This window comes from Rhinopithecus roxellana, chromosome 5 (genome assembly GCF_007565055.1).
Source record: "Rhinopithecus roxellana isolate Shanxi Qingling chromosome 5, ASM756505v1, whole genome shotgun sequence".
NCBI lineage: Eukaryota > Metazoa > Chordata > Mammalia > Primates > Cercopithecidae > Rhinopithecus > Rhinopithecus roxellana.
The window spans coordinates 85,069,045-85,092,245 of NC_044553.1; the positions used below are offsets into that span (position 1 = coordinate 85,069,045).

Consider the following 23,201-nt stretch of genomic DNA (forward strand, 5'->3'; position numbering starts at 1 on the left):
AAAATCCTTAACTTGGCATGCAAAGCCCTAATAATCTGACTCCTGCTTACTTCTCTGGCCTCATCTCCTACCACTCTCTTCTTTGCTGTTATGTCCCACTCGTGCAAGCCCCATTCTCCTTCTCTTCCCAGGGCCTTTGCATCTGTTATACCCAGTGTACAATAACTCTTCCCTGCCCATCTCCCTTCCCAACTCCTTTGCCTATCTCTCACCTATTCATCTTCCACGTTTTAGCTAAAGTATTGCTTCCTTGGAAGGGCCCTCCTGACCCCCAAACTAAGTAGTGTCCCTTATTATAAAGTTTCAAAGCCCCTTATGCCTTTCCTTCATAGGATTTAGCACTATTATAATTAACTAATTATTTCTGAATTAATATTTTAATGTCTGGCTTCCCCCACTAGACTGCAAACTACAAGAGGGCTGGAACTGTATAAACTTGTTCACCATGACATCCCCAGTGCCTGACAAAGTACCTAATACATACTTGACATTTAGTAAATACAGGTCAAAAGAATAAATGATTGAATAAATGAGCAAAAATATTTTCTGAAGAAATGAACTAAAACTAAGCCAATGGACAAACAACAGGCAAGCAGAGAGCCAAATTATGAATGAACTCCCATTCACAATTGCTACAAAGAAAATAAAATACCTAGCAATACAGCTAACAAGGGACGTGAAGGACCTCTTCAAGGAGAACTACAAACCACTGCTCCAAGAAATCAGAGAGGACACAAACTAACAGAAAAACATTCCATGCTCATGGATCTCATGGATAGGAAGAATCAATATCATGAAAATGGCCATATTGCCCAAAGTAATTTATAGATTCAATGCTATTCCCATTAAACTACTATTGACATTCTTTGCAGAATTTTTAAAAACTATTTTAAAATTCACATGAAACCAAAAAGGAGCCTGTATAGCCAAGACAATCCGAAGCAAAAAGAATGAAGCTGCAGGCATCACGCTACCCAACTTCAAACTATACTACAAGGCTCTAGTAATCAAAACAGCTTGGTACTGATACAAAAACAGACACATAGACCAATGCAACAGAATAAAGAACTCAGAAATAAGACCGCACACCTACAACCATCTGATCTTCAACAAACCTGACAAAAACAAGCAATGGGGAAAGGATTCCCTATTTAACAAATGATGCTGGGAGAACCGGTTAGCCATATGCAGGAAACTGAAACTGGACCCTTTCCTTACACTTTACACAAAAATTGACTCAAGATGGATTAAAGACTTAAATGTAAAACCCAAAACTACAGAAAGAACCCAAAACCTAGAAGAAAATCTAGGCAATACCATTCAGAACATAGACACAAGCAAAGATTTCATGATGAAAATGCCAAAAGCAATTGGAACAAAAGCAAAATTGACAAATGGGATCTAACTAAACTAAAGAACTTCTGCATAGCAAAAGAAACTACCATGGTAGAAAATGGGAGAAAATTTTTTCAATCTATCCATCCTACAAAGATCTAATATCCAGACTCTACAAGGAACTTAAACAAATTTACAAGAAAAAACAGAAAACCCATTAAAAAGTGCACTAAGGACATGAACAGATACTTCTCAAAAGAAGACATTCATGCGGCCAACAAACATATAAAAAAAGCTCAACATCACTGATCATTAGAGAAATGCACAACAAAACCACAATGAGATACCATCTCACACCAATCAGAATGGCAATTACTACAAAGTCAAGAAACAACAAATGCTGGCGAGCTTGCAGAGAAATAGGAATGCTTTTACACTATTGGTGGGAGTGTAAATTAATTCAACCATCCTGGAAGACAGTGTGGCAATTCCTCAAAGACCTAGAGGCAGAAATACCATTTGACCCAGCAATGCCATTACTGGGTATATACCCAAAGGAATATAAATCATTCTATTATAAATATACATGCACACATATGTTCATTGCAGCACTATTCACAATAGCAAAGACATGAAATCAACCCAAATGCCCATCAATGATAGACTGAATACAGAAAATGTGATACACATACACAAAGGAATACTATGCGGCCATAAAAAGGAATGAGATTATGTCCTTTGCAGGGACATGGATGGAGCTGGAAGTCATCATCCTCAGCAAACTAATGCAGGAAAAGAAAACCAAACACTGTGTGTTCTCACTTATAAGCGGGAGTTGAACAATGAGAACACACGGACATGTGGAAGGGAACAACACACACTGGGGCCTGTTGGAGGTTGTCGGGGAGAGGGAGAGCTTCAGGAAGAATAGCTAATGGATGCTGAACTTAACAGCTAGGTGATAGGATGATTTGTACAGCAAACCACCATGGCACACGTTTACCTATGTAACAAACCTGCACATCCTGCACATATACCCCAGAACTTACAATAAAAGTTGGAAAAAAAAAAAAAACAAACTAAGTCAATGTTTAAGGCAGTGCTGAAATATAAGGAATGGTACAAGAATGAATGCAAACCATAGGAGAAAGATGGCTTCTTGAACTGTATTTGGAATTGTATTAAGATGGCAGCTGAAGGTAGTGATGGAAGTAGAAATTAAAGTTGAATTTTGGGACCATGCTTTCTTATTTAATTATTAACTGGAAATATGCCACAGATATTGACCAATTAGAATGACAGATGACAAATTAAAGGTTTTCTGGTGCTTTACAACCTTCAAAATAGTAACAAGTTCATTTGAATCTAGTCACAGAATCATTGCACAGTATTTTAACTTCTGTTTTCTCCCATAAAACAAAGAAAGCTGTTCAAAGCAATGAAATCAATGATAAAGCTAAGACTAACGTCAATTTCTAACTCCAATTCTGATTCTCCTTCTGACTACCCTGCCTTTAAAATATTTTCCTCAGATCACAAGCTAAATCTGAACAAAAGAAAATATCTGTTGTTCAGCCGGGCATGGTGGCTGATGCCTGTAATCCCAGCACTTGGGGAGGCTAAGGCAGGAGGATCACTTGAGCTCATAAGTTCAAGAACAATCTAGGCTATGTGGCAAAACCACATCTCTACAAAAAACACAAAACTTAGTCGGGCGTGATGGTGTGCACCTGCAGTCCCAGCCACTCAGGAGGCTGAGGTGGGAGGATGGCTTGAGCCCAGGAGGTGGAGGTTGCAATGAGCCAAGATCACACCACTAGACTCCAGCCAGAGCAATAGAGCCAGACCTCATCTCAAAAATAAAAAAAAAAAAGAAAAAACAAAAGAAAGAAAGAAAGAAAGAAAGAAAGAAAGAAAGAAAGAAAGAAAGAAAGAAAGAAAGAAAGAAAATATCTGTTGTTCAAATATCTGTTCATTGTTTTTAGAAGTTTCAAATGACACTAACATTCCTTCCTTCTCCCCTTCTTCAGAGAATTGTACTTCATTGTTCAGTGTTCAGTAAATTTCAATATAAGGTAGTGAGGTAAGTAACTTACAGTCCACATAAATAAATACATTTGCAAAGCACTGAACAGAATTTTAGGAAACTCTTACTGTGGGAAAACAAGATATTTCTATCATGTTTCAAATCTACAATTTGAAAAGCTAAGCTACAGTCATGACACAAAAATTCTGAAAAAATGTACAATTTGATGAGGGCTTTTGTAAAGGACTTCAAATTTTCTTAAGAGTAAAGGATAAATTTTTAATTACCTGTTATTCAATCAATAAGCAAGTATAAGTACAATTATGTGTACTTTATGATCTAGAGCAAGTGATGATGGTAAAGGTCAGTATATCAAAGAAAGCGGCATTCTAAAATTAAGATTATAATTTAACTACGAGGCCCTCAAATACTACCTAATCAATCAGAGAAAGATGACCTTTGGAACTACCGCTACTGGCTACAGAAAAAAAGTAAAAACTTTCTGTTGCTCCCTAATTCCCTTATTTGGAAATTGTCTCCCATGAGTTTATAAACTACATAAATTTTTCACATATAGGCCAGGCACAGTGGCTCACGCCTGTAATTCCAGCACTTTGGGAGGCCGAGGTGAGCAGATACTTGAGGTCAGAAGTTTGAGACCAGCCTGGCCAACAAGGTGAAAACCCATCTCTACTAAAAATACAAAAATTAGCTGGCATGGTAGTACCGTGTCTGTAATCCCAGCTACTCAGAAGGCTGAGGCAGGAGAATCACTTGAACCCAGAAAGCAGAGGCTGGAGAGAGCCAAGATTGTGCAACTGCACTCCAGCCTGGGCAACAGAGTGTCTCAAAAAAGAAAAAAATATTTGCTTCACATGTGTTTTCCTTAGAGAACTAACTTCTATGGTAGAAAACTCAATATTTTTGAGGTGGTCATCTCTATTTCTGCATGTGCCTCATCCCTAAAAAAGCATGTTTAATGAGATAAGGAATCACTCATAATCAAATCATAATAAAATATAAATATACCGTTTGCATCTTTGGGGCACAGGCCCTGCTGACCATACATAGAAGTTCATGGACACCTCGATAACTCAGACCAGTCATCTTCATAAGCTCCAGTGGGGAAAGACATAAAAAGTCCTAAAGAAACATAAAGAGAGTATTTTAAACATATATATGTAACAAAGATATTAGAGTTAAAAGGAAACCTTCAATTGATACTGTTTATGTAGACAAAAGTATAATTTATTACAGATCAAAGATTTATACATTCATTATAGTAAGATAAAACCTTAAATCTAGCCAGGCACAGTGGTGTGTGCCTGTAATCCCAGCTACCTGGGAGTTGAGGCTGGAGGATTGCTTAAGTCCAGGAGTTCAAGACCAGCTGGGGCAACATGAGAACCTAGTCTTAAAAACAAAGAACAAAAACAACCAACCAAAACCCTTAAATCTTATTTACCCTGCTAAGGAGGATTTGCTTCACTACCTTGCTTAAAAATGCAAGATCTGCTCTATATATTTCGCATGCTCCATCAATAAGAAAATGGTCTATTAATTTCTTTTGCTTTTAAGAGAAATTATACATTTTGAATAGTATCTCCTCATTTGAGTCCTATTTCTCATGTAACTACAAATAAATAGCAAAGCTGTTACTTCACCTTATGCCATGACCACTCTCCCCTCAAAATGCAAAAATACTAAATTTGGGTAAATGAAATCGCAATTGGAAATGCACCCAAGGAAGCTTGATATTTACAATTAGCCTATGGAAAAGCACCATCATTTATCTTTTTTGTTTTGTAAGCCTACATTTTCATATTTCAAGTTTAAGAAGTATTAAGGTATAAAGTTAACTTGTGCATAAAACTTCTCATTAAAAATTTTTAAAAAATTTACCTGACAGGTAAGGATCTGATGTCTACTCAGACGGTCACACAGCTCTTGTGATAAACCCACTCGTTTTAGTTTCTTGCTACCCATGCCTCCAGATCCAGCAAAGAAAAGAAGAACCATGAAAAAAAAAAATAGAATATAACATAAGTCATAGTGAATAGGCTATCCAAAACAAAATTAAAAATTCCTTAAGTTTCTCCATATGCAAAATGAAACATACTGTGTTAAAAATATTACTGATAAAGGAATGCTATAGAAACTTTTTAAATGTTTTAAATATGAGAGACAATTGTTCATCAAACAGGCACACAGAAAAACAAGGCAACCTCAAATATAATTTCACACAATTATCTGATATTTACTACATGAATACAGTACCACTTCACATTTGTAGAGCATCTTAAAATGTTCAATGCATGTACAAATTTTATTTGGATATGGCTAATGTTTGTATTTTTTGTAGAGACAAGGTTGCCACCATGCCCGCCCAATTTTTGTATTTTTTGTAGAGACGGGGTTTTGCCATGTTGTCCAAGCTAGTCTTGAACTCCTGAGCTCAAGTGATCCTCCCATGCTGACCTCCTAAAGTGCTAAGATTACAGGCATAAGCGAACAGGCCTGGTTCAAAATGTTCTTTATTAACACTAGCTGCTTATATCCTCACATGCAGTTAAATTTCACTATTGTACCTTGCTAGGGGTAAATGAGGCTTATGAAAGATTTATCTTCAGAGAATTAAAAAAGAATTACTGTAAGTCTCTTAATGCATACAAAGGAGAAGCTGTTTATCTCATTGAGATGGTAGATATACATTTTTCAGTTCTTTCCAGAGGAAAGGAATAAATCCAAGGAATAAAGCAATATAGTTATCAGAAAAGAAGTAACATTTTGGAATGAAAATATATGTATACTGAGAATGTACATGTACTGAGAATGTACATGTTTGTTTATTTCCAATACCATGGCCCAAATTTCTATTTAACACCTAAATTATCTAAATCAGATTGAATCAATCTCTCTCTCTCTCTCTCACACACACACACACACACACACACTCACAAAATACATACATACACACTTCTCACAAACACAAAATACATCCTCCTCATTTCTCTCTATGGGAATTTGTTAGCATTGACTTGTTTCCCCCAGTAGAAAATCAAGTGATACCTGCTATAACATTGCCTAGTGTCTTTTCAGATCAGGTAGTTTCAGGTAATCACACCATTTAGACTGATCAATTCAATTTAAAAAAAAGGAAAGAAAGAAAAGAACTATGGGCCACACAAGGCGGCTCACGCCTATAATCCCAGCACTTTGGGAGGACAAGACAGGCAAACTGATTGAGCCCAGGAGTTTGAGACCAGCCTGGGCAACATAGAGAGAACCTGTCTCTACAAAAAATACAAAAATTAGCTGGGCGTTGTGCCGCACACCTGTAGTAGTCCTAGCTACTCAGGAGGCTGAGATGAGAGGACCATCTGAGCCCAGGAGGTCGAGGCTGCTTTGACCACGCCACTGCACTCTAGCATGGGGAACAGACTGAGACCCTATCAAATACAAAAAACAAACAAACAAAAAAACTATAAATTCTAAACTACAGGGACTTTAACAACAACCAATTCTGCTATCTCTGCCTTAATAGGGCCACTCCCATCACTTGCCTGGACTATTGCATATTGTTTCTGGCCACTCCATTCATTTGTTCCTTAATTGGCTCCTTCCACGGGCATTTAAATACACACCCTGCTGAGCTCTGGGGTACAAGAATCATTTAAGCATATCACCTCCCCTTTGAATACTCATAGTTAAGAGATGAAAAGAGAGGTACAAACAAATAACTACAGTCATGCAGTATCGCAATTGCTATTTAAAAGTGCTATGGGAGCAGACAGGAAGAAGCCCGAAATTCGCCTGCAAAAGTCCTATCAGTGTCACAATCCTGCCCTGAGTAGCTTCCTAAAAAGTCACACTATCCTTTAACACTTCCCGTGGGATTGGTAGACCACCGGATATATTCCTAACTTCTTAGGATCGCATAGAAAAACATCAAAAATTGGTCCCTTCAAAAACATCAAAAATTGGTCCCTCACTTCCTTCTCACTCATACATCACATTGCAAGGTTCAGTTCCTGTCCTTCCCAGCAGTTACTTCACCTCTCAGTGTCTTAATTTCCTTAAAACCGTTGTTTTACAGTCATATGAATTTACCACTGCATATGACTGTAGTGGAGGTTAAAGCACTCCTGGCACATAGTACTTAAGGTCAGCAATCATCATAATGACTCTCACATGATCTGCCCTCCAGTCATATGGTATGTGTATTGGTAGGTCACGCAATTGTCATCCTGTCTCCCTGACTTCCCTCCACAAAACCTTCCCCAGGGTCAAGTCTTTTCCTCTCCAATGTTCTCATCAACTTCGTACACACCTATTCGATAATCTTATCAAAGTATTATTATGGCTTGCAAGTTTGTTTCCTCCACCGGAGCACGTAAATTCCTGCGGTGTATGTGTGCGTGAACGCACGTATGCGTATTGCACTTGAGGGGAGATAGTCAACCCTGGAGAATGAACCCTGTCCTCCTCATCACCAAGAAAAGAAAATTCTTCATGTTACATGTTCAACGACAACTGTTGAGGAACAATATTAGCTACTATTTATTGAGCCCTTATTATGTGCCACACTGTTCCAAAGGCTTCGGATATTTTACCTTACTTTACAGATAAGGATACTGAGGCACCGAGTTGAGAAACTTGGGCAAAGTTAAACAGCTGACAATTGGTGTGAAGCTCGCATTCGAATCCAGGGACCGGACTCCAGATTCCACGGTCTCCAACACCACCTGAAGTGGGACAGTCCCTCAACTTCCCCTAATGACAGGCTACCTGAAGCGGGAAGGGGCTGGGGAGGAAGACGGGCATCAACAGGCGGAAACATCACCCGGAATCCCCTAAAAAGAGCTTTTTCCAACAATGAGCAGCTTCCAAGCATTACCCACCAAAAGAAGGCCCGAAGCCGCCCCCACCCCCGGAATTCACTGCGGGGTTCTTAGTGAAGATCCCGACAGTCTTAAGGGGGCGTGACCAGCACCCAAGAGAAAAATCTCCGCTCCCCCAATATCGACACCCACGGGCCTAGGGAAGGAGCAGGAAATAATGAGCGAACCCCACTTCCCCACAACGGCACCCCACATGAAACTTTCCAGTACCGGGTCTGCAGCATCCAACTTTCAAGTTTCCCCACCCTTTACAGTTTCCCCGCGGAAAGCGCTGCAAAGCAGCAACCGAAGTACTGATTGGGTCGTCATCCTGGCTATTGTATCCAATCAGAGGCCGGCAGAAGCCCAGGTTGGGTCCGCGGCTTGCTGGGAATTGTAGTTAATACTGTGATCAGCCTAACAGATCGAATCTGAAGCAGTTCCTCAAAACAGTGACTATCAAAATCTGTTGGCGGACCATCACCAAAGAGAATGTGAGGCAAGGGAAGACCCTGTTTGGAAATTTTTCTTTTTTTTTTCTTTTCCAGACGGGGTCTAGCTCTGTCTCCCAGGCTGGAGTGCAGTGGCGTGATCTCCACTCACTGCAAGCTCCGCCTCCTGGGTTCCCGCCATTCTCCTGCCTCAACCTCCCGAGTAGCTGGGACTACAGGCGCCCGCCACCACGCCCGGCTAATTTTTTGTATTTTTAAAAAATACAAAATACAAAATACACACGGGGTTTCACCGTGTTAGGCAGGATGCTCTCGATTTCCTGACCTCGTGATCCGCCCTTTGGAAGGCCGAGGCGGGAGGATCACTTGAGCCCAGAAGTTCGAGACCAGCCTGTGCAACATAGTGAGACACCCTCCCGCACCCCTCCACCTCTACAAAAAATACAAAAAACAGGCCGGGCGCGGTGGCTCATGCCTGTAATCCCAGCACTTTTGAAACCACCAATGGGTTCACCTTGTCGGCTGCCTAGACGGAGCCGATTTATCAGGACAGGGGAATTGCGATGGAGAAAGAGTAATTCACGCAGGGCCAGCTGTGCGGAAGACTGGAGTTTTATTATTACTCAAATCAGTTGTCCCGAGCATATGGGGATCGGAGTTTTTACCAATAATTTGGCTGGTGGGGGCTTAGGAAGTGGGGAGTGCTAATTGGTCAGGTTGAAGATGGAATCACAAGGGGTCCGAAGTGAGGTTTTCTTAATGTCTTCTGTTCCTGGATGAGATGGCAAAACTGGTTGGGCCAGATTACTGGTCTGAGTGGTGTCAGTTGATCCATCGAGTGCAGAGTCTGCAGAATATCTCAAGCACCGATCTCAGGACTTACAATAGTGACGTCACCCCCAGGAGCAATTTGGGGAGGTTCAGACTCTTGGAGCCAGAGGCTGCATGACCCCTAAACTGTAATTTCTAAACTTGTAGCTAATGTGTTAGTCCCGCAAAGGCAGACTGGTCCCCAGGCAAGAAGTGGGTCTTTTCGGAAAGGGCTGTTATCAATTTTGTTTCAGAGTCAAACCATGAACTGAATTCCTTCCCAAAGTTAGTTCAGTCTACACCCAGGAATGAACAAGGACAGCTTAATGGTTAGAAGCAAGATAGAGTTGGTTAGGTCTGATTCATTTCACTGTCATAATTTCCTCAGTGATAATTTTGCAAAGGCAGTTTCACTTTGGGATGCGGAGGCGGGCAGATCACTTGAACTCAGAATTTCAAAACGAGCCTGGCCAACATGGCGAAACCCCGTCTCTACTAAACATACAAAAATTAGCCGGATGTGGTGGCAGGCACCTGTGATTCCAGCCACTTGGGAGGCTGAGGTGGGAGGAGCCAGACCTTGCCTCAAAAAAAAGAAACACACACACTGAGGAAAGCTGAGTCTGTGATTAAAGCACACCAAGGAAACCAAACAAAAGGCTTGGTGCAAGGCAGCTGTGGTGAGGAAACCTAGTAAGCCGTTACTTTAATAGTTGGTTTCAGGCCGGGGACGGTGGCTCATGCCTGTAATCCCAGCACTTTGGGAGGCCGAGGTGGGTGGATCACCTGAGGTCAGGAGCTCGAGACTAGCCTGGCCAACATGGTGAAACCCCATCTCTATTAAAAATACAAAAATTATCTGGGCGTGGTGGTGGGAGCCTATAATCCCAGCTACTCGGGAGTCTGAGGGCAGGAGAATCGCTGAAACCCGGGAGGCGGAGGTTGCAGTGAGCCGAGATCGCACCGCTGAACTCCAGCCTGGGCAACAGAGCGAGACTCCATCTCAAAAAAAAGACTTGGTTTCAGATTATTATGTTTGCGAAAAAGCCTTTGCTCATTCTTTGCTCTCTGATCTCTTATGCATACTTCTGTCTTATAATTTAGCCCACTGTATCCTAATTTTTGGCCTGCATCTCCCTTGAGAAGAGGGACCTCCATTTACTCAACTTAGAGAATAGGGACTAAGCCCGGTGTAGTGGCGCACGCCTGTAGTTCCAGCTACTACAGGAAGGCTGAGGCTGAAGGATTACTTGATCCAGGAAGTTCGAGGTTGCAATGAGCCGAGATCACACCACCGCACTCCAGCGACAGAGAGAGACTCTGTCTCTAAAAAAATAAAATAAAGCCTAGCACACCGTTCAATTAACAGTTGTAGGGTAAATGTGCAAATAAACGAATGGAGTGAAGCAGAAGAATATGGAAATTCGGACCGCAGAGTTCCGGAACAAAAGAGCCCAGTAGACAGAATAATAATGGAGGAGAACCCAGTTCTCCTAGCTCCAGGTATCCCCGTGCCTGACAAAACACCATCACTGGCTGGCGTTCACTAAATGTTGACTTCACATGTTAGGGAGATAAGCGAGTGGAAGAAAAAAAAAATCCAGGGTCACAGTTCTTCCTGCCACCTGCTCGGCCAAAGCAGAACTGAAAGTATTGAGCGCCGAGGCTGTCACAATTGAGGGAGATGGTCCGCAGCCAGGTAGCTGATTTCCTCTTTCCGAGCTTTCTAGCTTTCCCTACTCCCGGAGAGGTGGCGTCACGTGACTCAAACAAATATGGCACTTAATTATCATCTTCCCTGCCTTGAGCCAATAGGAGTGGGGCTTTCAGACTTTGTCACCACCCCCACCACCGCTGTTCGGATGGGTTGTGTCACCTGACTCGGCTCAAACATGGCTGCGCTGAGAGCTCTCTTGTTTTGGGCGCCGGGAGCAGGTGAGTGTAAGACACCCCTGAGAAGGAGGGGCCCCTCTCCACGACCCTCGCAGGGAGCGTCCCTGCGGCCCACCCCCGCACTGCTTTCCACTTATGACACAGATTTGTCTCCTGATCGTCAATCCTTTGCCTTAACAGAGGGCTCAAACTAGAGAGGTTCCTGCTGAATTTCTTATCTTTGAGGAGGCGACCACCTGGGGATTTGGAGTGACTGGACATAAAGTTCAGTAGGGAATACGGACGTAGAGTTATGGGTCTGCGCCCGGGGCACATATGACTATTAATATTATAAATATAGGAATCTGCGTAAAGAGATGGGATCCGCCCCTTGGAGAAAGTGTTTTCAAAAAGTAACGTGGGAAATTAAACTTAAAACGATACTTAGGGCAAGTAAGTCCCGCCTTTCCCAGGCGGACCAGTAGTTGCTGCTTTGTCTTAATACAGCGCCTTCTGTTTCTTCTCACTGGCGTGTGTTGTTTCTAGGAGGTACTCCACGAATGAGAACATTGAGAATGTGTTCGGCATAACTTATTTCTTTGTATCTCCCTGCACTCTGTGCTGGGAAAATGAATCATCCATTTGGAAAAGAGGAAGCTGCCTCGCAGAAGCAGCTTTTTGGATTTTTCTGTGAATGCCTGCGGAGGGGAGAATGGGAGCTGGCACAGGCATGTGTACCTCAGCTACAGGAGGGACAAGGGGATATCCCAAAGAGGGTGGAAGACATACTTCAGGCATTAGTGGTGTGTCCAAATCTGCTGAGGTAAGAGATCTCTTTTCCTACCACACAGTCCCAGGGTGAGAGACACGTGGTTCAATATTTGGGCATTGGTCAATGTGTCCCCACTCAACTACCCTCTGAAGAATAAGCAGAGACACAGAGTATTTCCTGTGCTCTGAAATTTTACCTCTATAGTATACAGTCATTACTTAGTCAATATTGGCTTTAAATTATCATCTGCAACTGAATGTAAGCCTGGCCACCAAAGTGTGCCTGAAACTGCCATTTCTTGTTCATCCTCGTTAATATAGATGGTGGAACTGCAATGGAAAGTATTTTATTTGCCTCCAAAAAAGCAAACCCTGCTCTCTTCTTGCCTATGAGATTGAAGATATTGTTGTCACTTTACTTAAAACTTTTTATTTCGAAATAATTATAGTCTCACAAGAAGCTGCAGAAATAATAGAGTCCAGTGTATCCTTTTACCAGTTTCCCCCAATTGCGACATCTCATACAGCTGTAGTACAATATCAAAACCATGAAATTGACATTGGCACATTACTGTTTTTTTTGTTTTGTTTTTTTGTTTTTTTGTTTTTTGAGATGGAGTCTCGCTCTGTCGCCCGGGCTGGAGTGCAGTGGCTGGATCTCAGCTCACTGCAAGCTCTGCCTCCCGGGTTTACGCCATTCTCCTGCCTCAGCCTCCGCAGTAGCTGGGACTACAGGCGCCCACCACCTCGCCCGGCTAGTTTTTTGTATTTTTTTAGTAGAGACGGGGTTTCACCAGGTTAGCCAGGATGGTCTCGATCTCCTGACCTCATGATCCGCCCGTCTCGGCCTCCCAAAGTGCTGGGATTACAGGCTTGAGCCACCGCGCCCGGCCGGCACATTACTGTTAATGACACGTACTTTATTTGGTTTTCAGCATTTTCTTAACCTGCCTTCATTTTTTCATTTGTAGTTTTATGCAGTTTTATCCATATATAGATTCGTGTAATCTCACTGTAATAAGGATCAGAACTGTTTCATCACCACAAAATAACTCCCTCACTCCTTGGTGCTACCTCTTTGTATTTATACAACAACCCCTCCTTGTTCCCTGGCAACCACAGTTCTCCATCCTAGATTTTCAATGAAGTTCCTCCCGGTGAAGCTAGTAACCACTGGTGATATAGGATTCAAATGTACTGTTTTAAGTCTTTCCTTGGGTTTTCCTTCTTTGACTGTTATGCTATACTGTTTACATATTGTATTAGCACATATACAATGGAGAAACTTAAGTGATCCCTTCTTTTTCTTTTTCTCCTTTAATTTGAGATCTAGTCAGTTATCGTCTAAATTCCTAACTTCAGAGAAAGGCTTATGAATTCCTAAAGTCCTGTTTTTAGCATGTAGTTAAAAATAAATTTGTATGAATTTCCTTTTAAGACTATCTGATTCACTTTCTGTATTAAAAAATATGCTTTAGATAGTATTAGCTATTATGGTTTTCTCTGTAAACTAAGATAGGGAGGTGGAGGTGAGATTAAGGCTTTTTATGAAAGCTGCTAGCTCTGTTCTGTTTCTATTTTTTGTTTGTTTGTTTTTTTGTTTTAGAGACAGAGTCTTGCTCCCTCGCCCAGGCTGTAGTGCAGTGGCACAACCTAGGCTCACTGCAACCTCCCCCTCCCGGGTTCAAGTGATTCTCCTGCCTCAGCCTCCTGAGTAGGTGGGAGTACAGGCGCCTGCCACCACACTTGGCTAATTTTTGTATTTTTAGTAGAGATGGGGTTTCATCATGTTGGCCAGGCTGGTCTTGAACTCATGACCACAGGTGATCCCCCACCTTAGCCTCCCAAAGTGCTGAGATTACTGGTGTGAGCCACCTTGCCCGGCCTGGTTCCATTGTTTTATTGAACTGTCATATACATTTAAAAATATCTCATTAGGGCAGTGTCTTGCCTGTTCAGGTTTAAAACAGAATGAGCAATAAAATCTGTCTTGGATGACAAAAGATGAAAGATCAGTAGAAACTCTTTTTTACAAGTCTTTCTTTTCACCTTTTTCAGATGTGGGCAGGACATCAACCCTCAAAGGTTAGCCTGGGTCTGGCTTCTCGTACTGGAGAAATGGTTGGCCCATGAAAAGGTAAGTAGGTTTATATTAAATTTTCCCCTGAGGCCAGGACTGAGAGCTTGAAAGTAGTTGTGGGATTTCCCTTCTGTCTGTTACTTCCTTTATGTTTAAATTCATCATACTCATTCTCAGAGAATGGCTTAAATTTTTATTGCTGTCTCCTTACCAAATTCATTCATTAATGCACTAACATACATTGGCATATAGTACAGTTTGTTAAATACCACCATGAGTCTTGTGTCTAAAGAGAACTTTTGGAAACTCAGTGAAAGTAACAAAATAGCAAATAAAATATGAATCTGTAACATTTGGATCTATTCAACATTTAAGTAATAGAGAATGGGCTGAGCTGAAACTTGGTTTTTCTTCCAAAAATCCTATTTTAACTAGCCTAATTCCATGACATCTCATAGATTCAAATTCCATTAATTTGTAGTTTACTAATTCACATGAATTGAAAATAAAATTACCAAATATAAAAACAAGTAAGCAAATTAATATTGGAAAAAAAACGGTAAGGAATTACTTTTTTTAAAGATAAACTTCTATTAAAAGCCCTTTTAGAAGTATGTGTTAATTATCAGAAATTGATATCTATGAAAGAATTTCTCTGAGACATTTTCATATTGAACCTCAGACTTTGAGATTTAAGTGAAGAACCTCTAACTTAGAAATGACTGGCCCAAGGACCCACTGTAAAGTTATTTGATAGAACTGGTGCTGAAGCCAAGATCTTCTGACCTCAATCCTCTGCGTTTTCCACCTTAACACTACTTTTTTAGCCCAGATGGACTTAAAACTAAGAAACCACAAATTCTACTTTTAAAATGTCTATCATTTTGCCAGTTTTTTAAATTTTTGCTCCTCTCGGTCACCAGAATTAATTTTGTCTTTAGTTACACTTTTGTGTGACATTTGTCATTCTTCACATAGCTGTCAAAAAGTAACAGAAATTGCTAATCTGAATGTATCTCTTATCCAGGATTTAGCCAACTGTTTAGGAAAGAAAAATGACAGAAAGACTAGTAGGAGGGAGAAGAAAGAAAAACAAGATTGAAAAATAATGAAACCCAGCATAATTAAGAGTTGGCTATGGTTTCAGATTTAAAAGAGAAAACTTGAGCTAAAATAGTGACACCATAGTTACAATAGTATCTTCAAAGAGAAAAAGAACTATTGTTACTGATTAAGGATCTCCCTAGTACAAACATAGACTATTAACTTTTACCTCATTAGAGGCTATTTGCTTACTTTATGTCTGAATGGTTGCTTATTTTCTAGACAGTTGCTCAACTATGTCAGGAGATGGAGTCTACTTCCCATTCTCGTTTTTCCCAGCTTCACAGATAGATTATATGGCCTTCAAAGCTTCAATGACTTGCTTATTTAAACAGTTGTGGGACTATTTTAGTTCCTCATAGAATTTTAAAACTATATAAGGCCCATGGTGTCCAGTGAATTCTTGGGGTAGTTTTCCAAGTCCAGTCATTATCCTGAAGTTGCCTTCATCATCTAGGAATGTACTGGCTGCCTGTCCTTTCCCAGGCTCCCACCTTTTGCCAAAAGCTTCCCTTTTAATTATTAGATGAAATAGTAATTCTATTTTCCCTTTCCTCCATTCATTTTTGCCTTCTGCCTTTTAATCTTGCAGGGATTTATCTCTACATGTGTAAGCATTTATACAAAGATTTAGCTGCAGAAATGTTCACGTCTATGCTACTTCTATTAGAGGAAAACTGGAAACAGCTTTCATGTCCACAGTATAGGACAGGTTAATAAATGGAAGTATATCTATATGTAAAATACTATACCACTGTTCAAAAGTATTTGGCAAATGAGTTTTCACTAACATAGAGTGCTCATGGTCTGCTGTATAGGAAAAAAGGCAGTTTAGAAAAAAGTACATTTGGTATACATGCATAGAGATGTGCATAGCAAATGATCTGAATGAATGGCCTTAGACTACAGTTTTAATAATTGTTCTCCTTCAGTGAGAATATATATAACATATATTTCATATGAGATATATATTTTTATATATTATTTATATATATGTTATATATATTTCATATGTGTTATATATTTCATATATAATACATGTTATATATCATATTTCATATATGTTATATATAAATGTCATGTCATATATATTTCATATGTAACTAAATATACAAATTAAATTTGTAAAATTACAAAATTAAATATACAAATAAGCAAACTAACATATATGTTATATATATTATATTGCACTCTAAAATATAACATATGTTATATATCTCTCTCTAAGATAAAACACTTTATCTTAGAGAAATAGCAGAAATAAGACTAACTGGACATATATATGTTTTATAGATATATAACATATTTTAGTTTACTTATATAGTTTGTATATTTAATTTTTCTACATTGAACATGCCTTGCTCTTACAGTAAAAAAATCTTGCTTAGAAATGCTGAGCAAATTCTTGCCTCTTTTAAGAAGATAAATGTTAATCAGTTATGATCCTGAATATGTTTAAAGTAGTTTCAGCAGTAAAATCGGTATGAAATACTCAGTCTTTAGGATTCTAAATAAAATCTTAGCCAGACTATTAAGGGTCTGCTATCCTAGACATCTTATCTATTCTTTTCTGTTAGTCTTCAGAAGCACTAATCCTCAGCTTCCCAGCATGAATTTTATCTACCAGCTTCCAATCACAGGCATTATATAAGCTTTCACATGGCCTTGATGCACATATTAGGGAAGTACATGGTTAGAAGAAATAAGATTTTGGACCAAGAACATATTAGATCATGTTACCCTCTGATGTGACGAATGGTACATGAATGGAGATAGTTAGGTCTTATGCTCTAAACTCTCCTCACGCACGTACACACACACACCTGCAGGTGTACACACACACACCTGCAGGTGTACACACACACACCTGCAGGTGTACACACACACACACACCCCTGCAGGTGTTCCTTGCCTTCCAATAAAACTCATCTTTGGGAAGCTTTAACGAGAGGCAAGATGGACAGATGTCTCATATTTAAGGTAGTGTTTCTCAGGATGAGTCTCAGACTCTTGTTATTTTTATTTGTGTCTGGAAAAGGGGAGACTCCAATTTGAGTGTTAGGGACCAGGTGAAGGTAAATTATTGTGAAACAAGCAGGCGCAGGAAGAGTCAGAGCCTTTCTCTCTATACATTAGACCTCTCTGATGGCATGTCTCATTAACACTGGGATCACCTTTTCCTTTTCGTTTGAAAAAACTGGGAAAAATGCTTCCTAATCATTTTACCTCTAGTAAAGATTATTTGTAAAAAATTTATAAATATGTGCCACTGTTTTGTTTGATTTGGAAATTAAATGTGTTAAGAATAAAATATGGCACACAGTACCTGCGAGGTACTGGCATATAGTAACTGTTCAATAAGCATCGGATTTCTCCCCCTTTACTGTTCTTCTTTCACTGCTATGCAAAGGATAGTGAATGACAAAAACAGGGGTTTGGACCAAAAGAGGATCATGTGGGCCATACCCTCCCAGGCTTACCCACAACTGGGTATTTTGAACACAGCAAGAGAGATTCTTGGGGAAAGACCTCAAGTGACAAAAAAGGTCAATGAAATGAACAAACCTTGGAACTTAAGGCTGATCAGTGTGGGCTTTAACTATTAGTTTTTAAGAGAGGTGTATGTCCAAGTTTAGCTATTTTTGTTTATAAAGGATAGTATCTGTGCCGGGCACAGTGGCTCACGCCTGTAATCCCAGCACTTTGGAAGGCCGAGGCAGGAAGATCACAAGGTCAGGAGATCAAGACCATCCTGGCTAACACGGTGAAACCCCATCTCTACTAAAAATACACAAAATTAGCCAGGTGTGTTGGCACACGCCTATGGTCCCAGCTACTCCAGAGCCTGAGGCAGGCGAATTGCTTGAACCCGGGAGGCGGAGGTTGCAGTGAGCCAAGATCACACTCCAGCCTGGGTGACAGAGCAAGACTCTATCTCGAAAAAAAAAAAAAAAAAAAAAAAAAAAAGAACAATATCTGAAAACATATCCAGGACTGTTGTGTTTAAAAATACTTTATCTTAGAGAGGCCAGGCATGGTGCCTCACATCTGTAATCCCAGCACTTTGGGAGGCCGAAGTGAGTGGATCACTTGAGGTCAGGAGTTCCAGACCAGCTTGGCCAACATGGTGACACCCTGTCTCTACTAAAAATATAAAAATTAGCTGGATGTGGTGGTGCACACCTGTAATCCCAGCTACTTGGGAGACTGAGGCATGAAAATTGCTTGAACCTGGGAGGTGGAGGTTTCAGTAAGCTAAAATCATGCCATGGTACTCCAGCCTGGGCAACAGAGAAAGACTGTCTCAAAAAAAAAAAAAAAAGTGCTTTATCTTAGAGAAATAGTAGAAATAAGACTAACTGGATAACTGGACAGAAATATTTAACTAAATTTGTTAACTAAAACATATATCTCATCTCTATGCTTCCTTCTTATGATTCTTCTAGAAGTTACTCCCAGTTGTTTTCCGGAGAAAGCTTGAGTTTCTTTTATTGTCAGAAGACCTCCAAGGTGACATTCCAGAGAACATCCTCAAGGTGAGAGAGGGCCCTGGTGCCATCTGCCCAGGGCTGACAGTCACTCAAGCAGCTTAGCTTCCAGGGATCCAGAAGAGACAGGTCTCCAAGATGTTGCCTATACTTTGTTCTCAGGCAAGGCAACACTGAAGCTCCTTTGAGGAGAGTTTAGAGTTAGGGTAAACTTATATGATTTTAGAATTTTTGAGGTGGTTGTCCAGAAGTACCAAGTATAACTGGGAATTAAAGATTTTTTAATAGATAGCAGGGAATATGGAGGGGACAAGGAACTAGTATTCATTGACTATCTTTTCTATAACAGGTTCACTGAATGTGTTAGAGTTAATTCTCATCACAACCTTCTGGGGGTAGATTCACATCAAGTCTTAATTATATCATTATAACATGTATCAGTTACTACTTTAGTGCCTGAGATATGCTCTGAGGCCCAATACTTATTTTCTTAATGACCCTGCCACCAGTTAATTAAAGACATAGTTACAGTAGGATTTAAGAGAGGGACTTTCACTTGTATTAGGTAAAGGACTCATGGTCTTGCAGTCCATCTCTGAGGTGGTGAGTGAAGAGGCATCATTGAGCACCATCTGTAGGCATGGTGCTCAAGTGTGGGAAATAACCTACTTCTCACCCCCTTCTCTCCCTGTACCTTCACCCTGCAAACAGAGGATAGGCTCGAGAGGTTCTTGCTTTAGGTGACTGAGGAAGAAGGACTAAAACACACACTTTCATGTATTAAATCATATTGTACTAATTTTAAGTACATTGAAGCTATATGGGTTAGAGTTATTGGAGAAGGTTTTATGGAAGGATAAAGAATGGACTGAAAGCATGGCTAGGATTTAGATCAAGGGTTAAAAACTGACGTTCTTTTAAAAATTGAATGTAAATGCCTTTAGATGGGCATAATATCTTACCTGGTCTGTGAGTTGGCAAACCTTGATTCATATCACCAGTACACATTTTGGAGACAGTGAGGTGGGACTAGCTTGAGCATGGAGGCCCTGGGCAATTGAGTTCATCTCTCCCAGGCTCCAACTCATTCATAAAATAGGAGTAAAAGTAGTATCTTCCTCTGAAGACTATTGTAAGGATTAATTTGATTTTTCTGTGTAAAGGGCCTTAGAACAGTGTCTGACACATAGTAACTACTACCTAAGTATTTGCTACTGCTACTATTATATAAGTAAACTGAAAAAGAGGAAAGCATGAAGGCACACAAGTGATACCATTCCAGGCATGCCCACCACCCATCCCTCTCTTCATCCTCTATTTAGGAGCTATATGAGACCTTAACACAGGGTGCAGTAGGCCCCGTGCCTGACGGAAATCCGAGGAAGGAGAGCTGTACTCATCATCTCAGCTCCGAAGCTATCTCTGTGCTCTGGGATCTCCTGAGGCAGTCTCCCCAGCCAGCACAGGCCCTGCTGGAGCTCCTGCTTGGGGAGGATGACGGCACTGGCCTCTGTCACTGGCCTCTGCAGAATGCACTGGTGGACCTCATTCGAAAGGCATTGCGGGCTTTGCAGGGCCCTGATTCAGTGCCCCCTGGGGTAGTCGATGCCATCTATGGAGCTCTGCGTACTCTGCGTTGCCCTGCAGAACCACTTGGGGTTGAGTTGCGTCTCCTGTGTGAGGAACTACTAGAGGCCTGCATGACTGAGGGGAGTCCCCTGCGGGAGGAGCGGCTGCTCAGCTGCCTGCTGCACAAGGCCAGCCGGGGCCTGGTGTCCCTGTATGGCCATACTTATGCAGAGAAGGTAACAGAAAAGCCACCGAGGGCTACAGCCTCGGGAAAAGGTGTGTTCCCTTTGCTGCTTCTCCTTTAGTTTCAGTAATTCCAGTATGCCCAGCCTTGCTGGAGGCTCTAGACTGGTGCCTTCCACGTGGCTCAGGACATCTAATGGGGGAGGCTAAGCAAAAATGGGTACAATGCTCTTTTGTAAAAGTACAGGCCTGGCATGGTGGCTCGGGCCTGTAATCCTAGTACTTTGGGAGGCCAAGGCAAGGAGGATCATGTGAGGCTAGAAGTTCAAGACAAGCCTCTGCAACATAGTGAGTTCCCATCTCTACAAAAAAATTTTAGAAATTAGCTAGGCATGGTGGCCCACACCTGTGGTCTAAGCTACTCAGGAGGCTGAGGCAGGAAGATCACTGAGCCCAGGAGGTCGAGGCTGCAGTGAGCCGTGTTTGCACCACTGTATTCCAGCCTGCATGACAGAGTGAGACCCTATCTAAATAAATAAATAAATAAATAAATAAATAAATAAATAAATAAATAAATAAAGTACAGGTTTTCTAGTGTAAGATGGAGGTGTTGGGAGGAAAAAAATAAAGTAATAGCAATAGCAGGAAAGAGCTTTTCAGAAGCTCTCAAGAGAAGTAAAGATTCTTTAAGATAAAGTATGGAAAACCCAGCCTGTTTTTAAAAGAGCAAACTCTCACATCACTTGGTTGTTCAAATGGGCTCTAGCTTAGAAAAGAAGAGCTCTTGGTTTCCTGATAACCGTCTTATTTGATATTCAGTCTCACCGGATCATCTAGATCCTGAGCGGGCAATGCTAGCCCTGTTCTCCAATCCCAACCCAGCCCAGGCTTGGAAAGTGGCCTATTTCTACTGCCTAAGCAACAACAAACACTTCCTCGAGCAGATTCTGGTAAGTCAAGCTTAATTGTTCATCACAGAGGTACCCAGGGGTTCTCCCCAGACTTTTTCATTCCTCATTTCTCTCCCACTCATTTGGCCAACATAAAGCAGTCTAATTAGTGTTGAGTCGTTTGGTTTTGTCCCTCCCACAGCCCCATGGGAAAGGAGACTCTGAGAATCAGTACCATTCATACTTACAGTTGCAGTCACTTTATGTCAGTCCTTTGGCAGAAACTAAAATGTATATGTGTGTGCTTTCTGGAGGATGCAAGAAAGAAAAGGCAGTGGCAACAATATATTGCCTAGCTGACAGGAGAATTTAATTACTTTAATCTTTTCCTTCCAGATTGCAACTGAGCTTCAGTTTAATTCAGCAGATACTTATTAATCTCATCCTGTGTGCCATGTACTGTAATAGGAGCTAGAGTTACAACAGAAGTCAGTGTCTGCCTTCAAGGAGCTCACAGTCTAGTGTTTTCATAAACGTTTATCTTACTCAATTCACCACTTCTGTTTTTTTTGTTTTTGAGACAGAGTTTCCCTCTTCTCACCCAGGCTGGAGTGGAGTGGCGCAATCTCGACTCATTGCAACCTCTGCCTCCTGGGTTCAAGTGATTCTCCTGCCTCAGCCTCCCGAGTATCTGGGATTACAGGCCTGTGCCACCATGCTGGCTAATTTTCTATTTTTAGTAGAGATGGGGTTTCACCATGTTGGCCAGGCTGGTCTCGAACTCCTGACCTCAAGTGATCCACCTGCTTTGGCCTCCCAAAATGCTGGGATTACAGGCATGAGCCACTGCGCCCAGCCAACCACTCCTGTTATTGTCAGAAATCTCCCTGCTGTACTAAAATACTTCTTTCTCTAATGAGCAGTAAGCTGGAACCCATTCTGTCTCATCCACATAGCTGCCCATAACAGCTTTCTTTGACTTACAGGTAACAGCACTAACATTGTTGAAAGAAGAAGACTTCCCAAATCTTGGCTGCCTACTTGATAGAGAATTCAGGCCCCTCAGTTGCCTGCTCGTGCTCCTGGGCTGGACACACTGCCAGAGCCTAGAGTCAGCCAAGAGGCTGCTCCAGACCCTGCACAGGACCCAGGTAACTCTCACTCAGCACCCCAGGCTGCTCTGGAAGTAAGAACCTTGGGACTTTGGGCTTGGGCCGAATGCACAGCCCTAAACTCAGTCATAATCTCTAACCCCAGGTGCCTGAGTCAGCATCTCTTTCTTCTCCCATATCAACATAGGACCCAGGCTGTGATGAGCTCCTCAGGGATGCCTGTGATGGATTGTGGGCTCACCTGGAGGTCCTGGAGTGGTGCATACAGCAGAGCAGGTATGGTCCTGTGCAGGCAGCGCCTGCCCACCACAGGGCACAGTTGACCCTGTACTCCGCATGTGTGGTCATTTCAAGGCGTTTTCCACATAAAGGGTTTTGAGTTGGCAATGTTGACCAGCTACTAATAATTGTTCCAGCTATTAAACCAAGAAAGAAACACAAGTAATTATTACCTTCACCATGACCATCAGGTCATAACTAGAGGATAATTTTAGGATGACAATAATAAAAAGAACAATAGCTCACATTTCCAGTGCACTTACCATAAGCCAGGCATTGCTCTAAGCCCTTTACATGGATGGTTTCAATTATGCCTTACAATAATCCTATGGGTAGATACCAGTATTATC

General features: G+C 41.3%; 2 protein-coding genes across 10 annotated transcripts in view; one reads left to right on the forward strand and one right to left on the reverse strand.

The window, feature by feature from the left end:
- RAD51B (RAD51 paralog B) overlaps nt 1-8,543 on the reverse strand; it is a 774,018-nt gene extending 765,475 nt beyond the window's left edge. For 7 of the 8 annotated variants that reach the window (XR_004057382.1, XM_030931002.1, XM_030931004.1 and 4 more), the window contains exons 1-3: nt 8,473-8,537; nt 5,264-5,349; nt 4,391-4,504 (exon numbers count right to left, since the gene is read on the reverse strand). Coding sequence is in view for 6 of the 8 variants with exons in the window: in XM_030931002.1 (XP_030786862.1) it covers nt 4,391-4,504; nt 5,264-5,347 (198 nt within the window). In the remaining 2 variants the exon portion in view is untranslated. Of the gene's footprint in view, nt 1-4,390; nt 4,505-5,263; nt 5,350-8,472 lie in introns of all 8 variants that reach the window. The other variant, XM_030931008.1, reaches the window with a different exon arrangement.
- Nucleotides 8,544-11,381: 2,838 nt separating this feature from the next.
- Nucleotides 11,382-23,201, forward strand: part of ZFYVE26 (zinc finger FYVE-type containing 26) — a 77,949-nt gene continuing 66,129 nt past the window's right edge. Inside the window, exons 1-8 of one of the 2 annotated variants that reach the window (XM_010366622.2) lie at nt 11,382-11,438; nt 11,922-12,198; nt 14,205-14,283; nt 18,777-18,866; nt 20,141-20,663; nt 21,390-21,520; nt 22,447-22,611; nt 22,760-22,848. In XM_010366622.2, coding sequence (XP_010364924.2) covers nt 12,005-12,198; nt 14,205-14,283; nt 18,777-18,866; nt 20,141-20,663; nt 21,390-21,520; nt 22,447-22,611; nt 22,760-22,848 — 1,271 coding nt within the window. In that variant the 5' untranslated portion in view covers nt 11,382-11,438; nt 11,922-12,004. The remainder of the gene's footprint in view (nt 11,439-11,921; nt 12,199-14,204; nt 14,284-18,776; nt 18,867-20,140; nt 20,664-21,389; nt 21,521-22,446; nt 22,612-22,759; nt 22,849-23,201) is intronic. The other variant, XM_030930858.1, reaches the window with a different exon arrangement.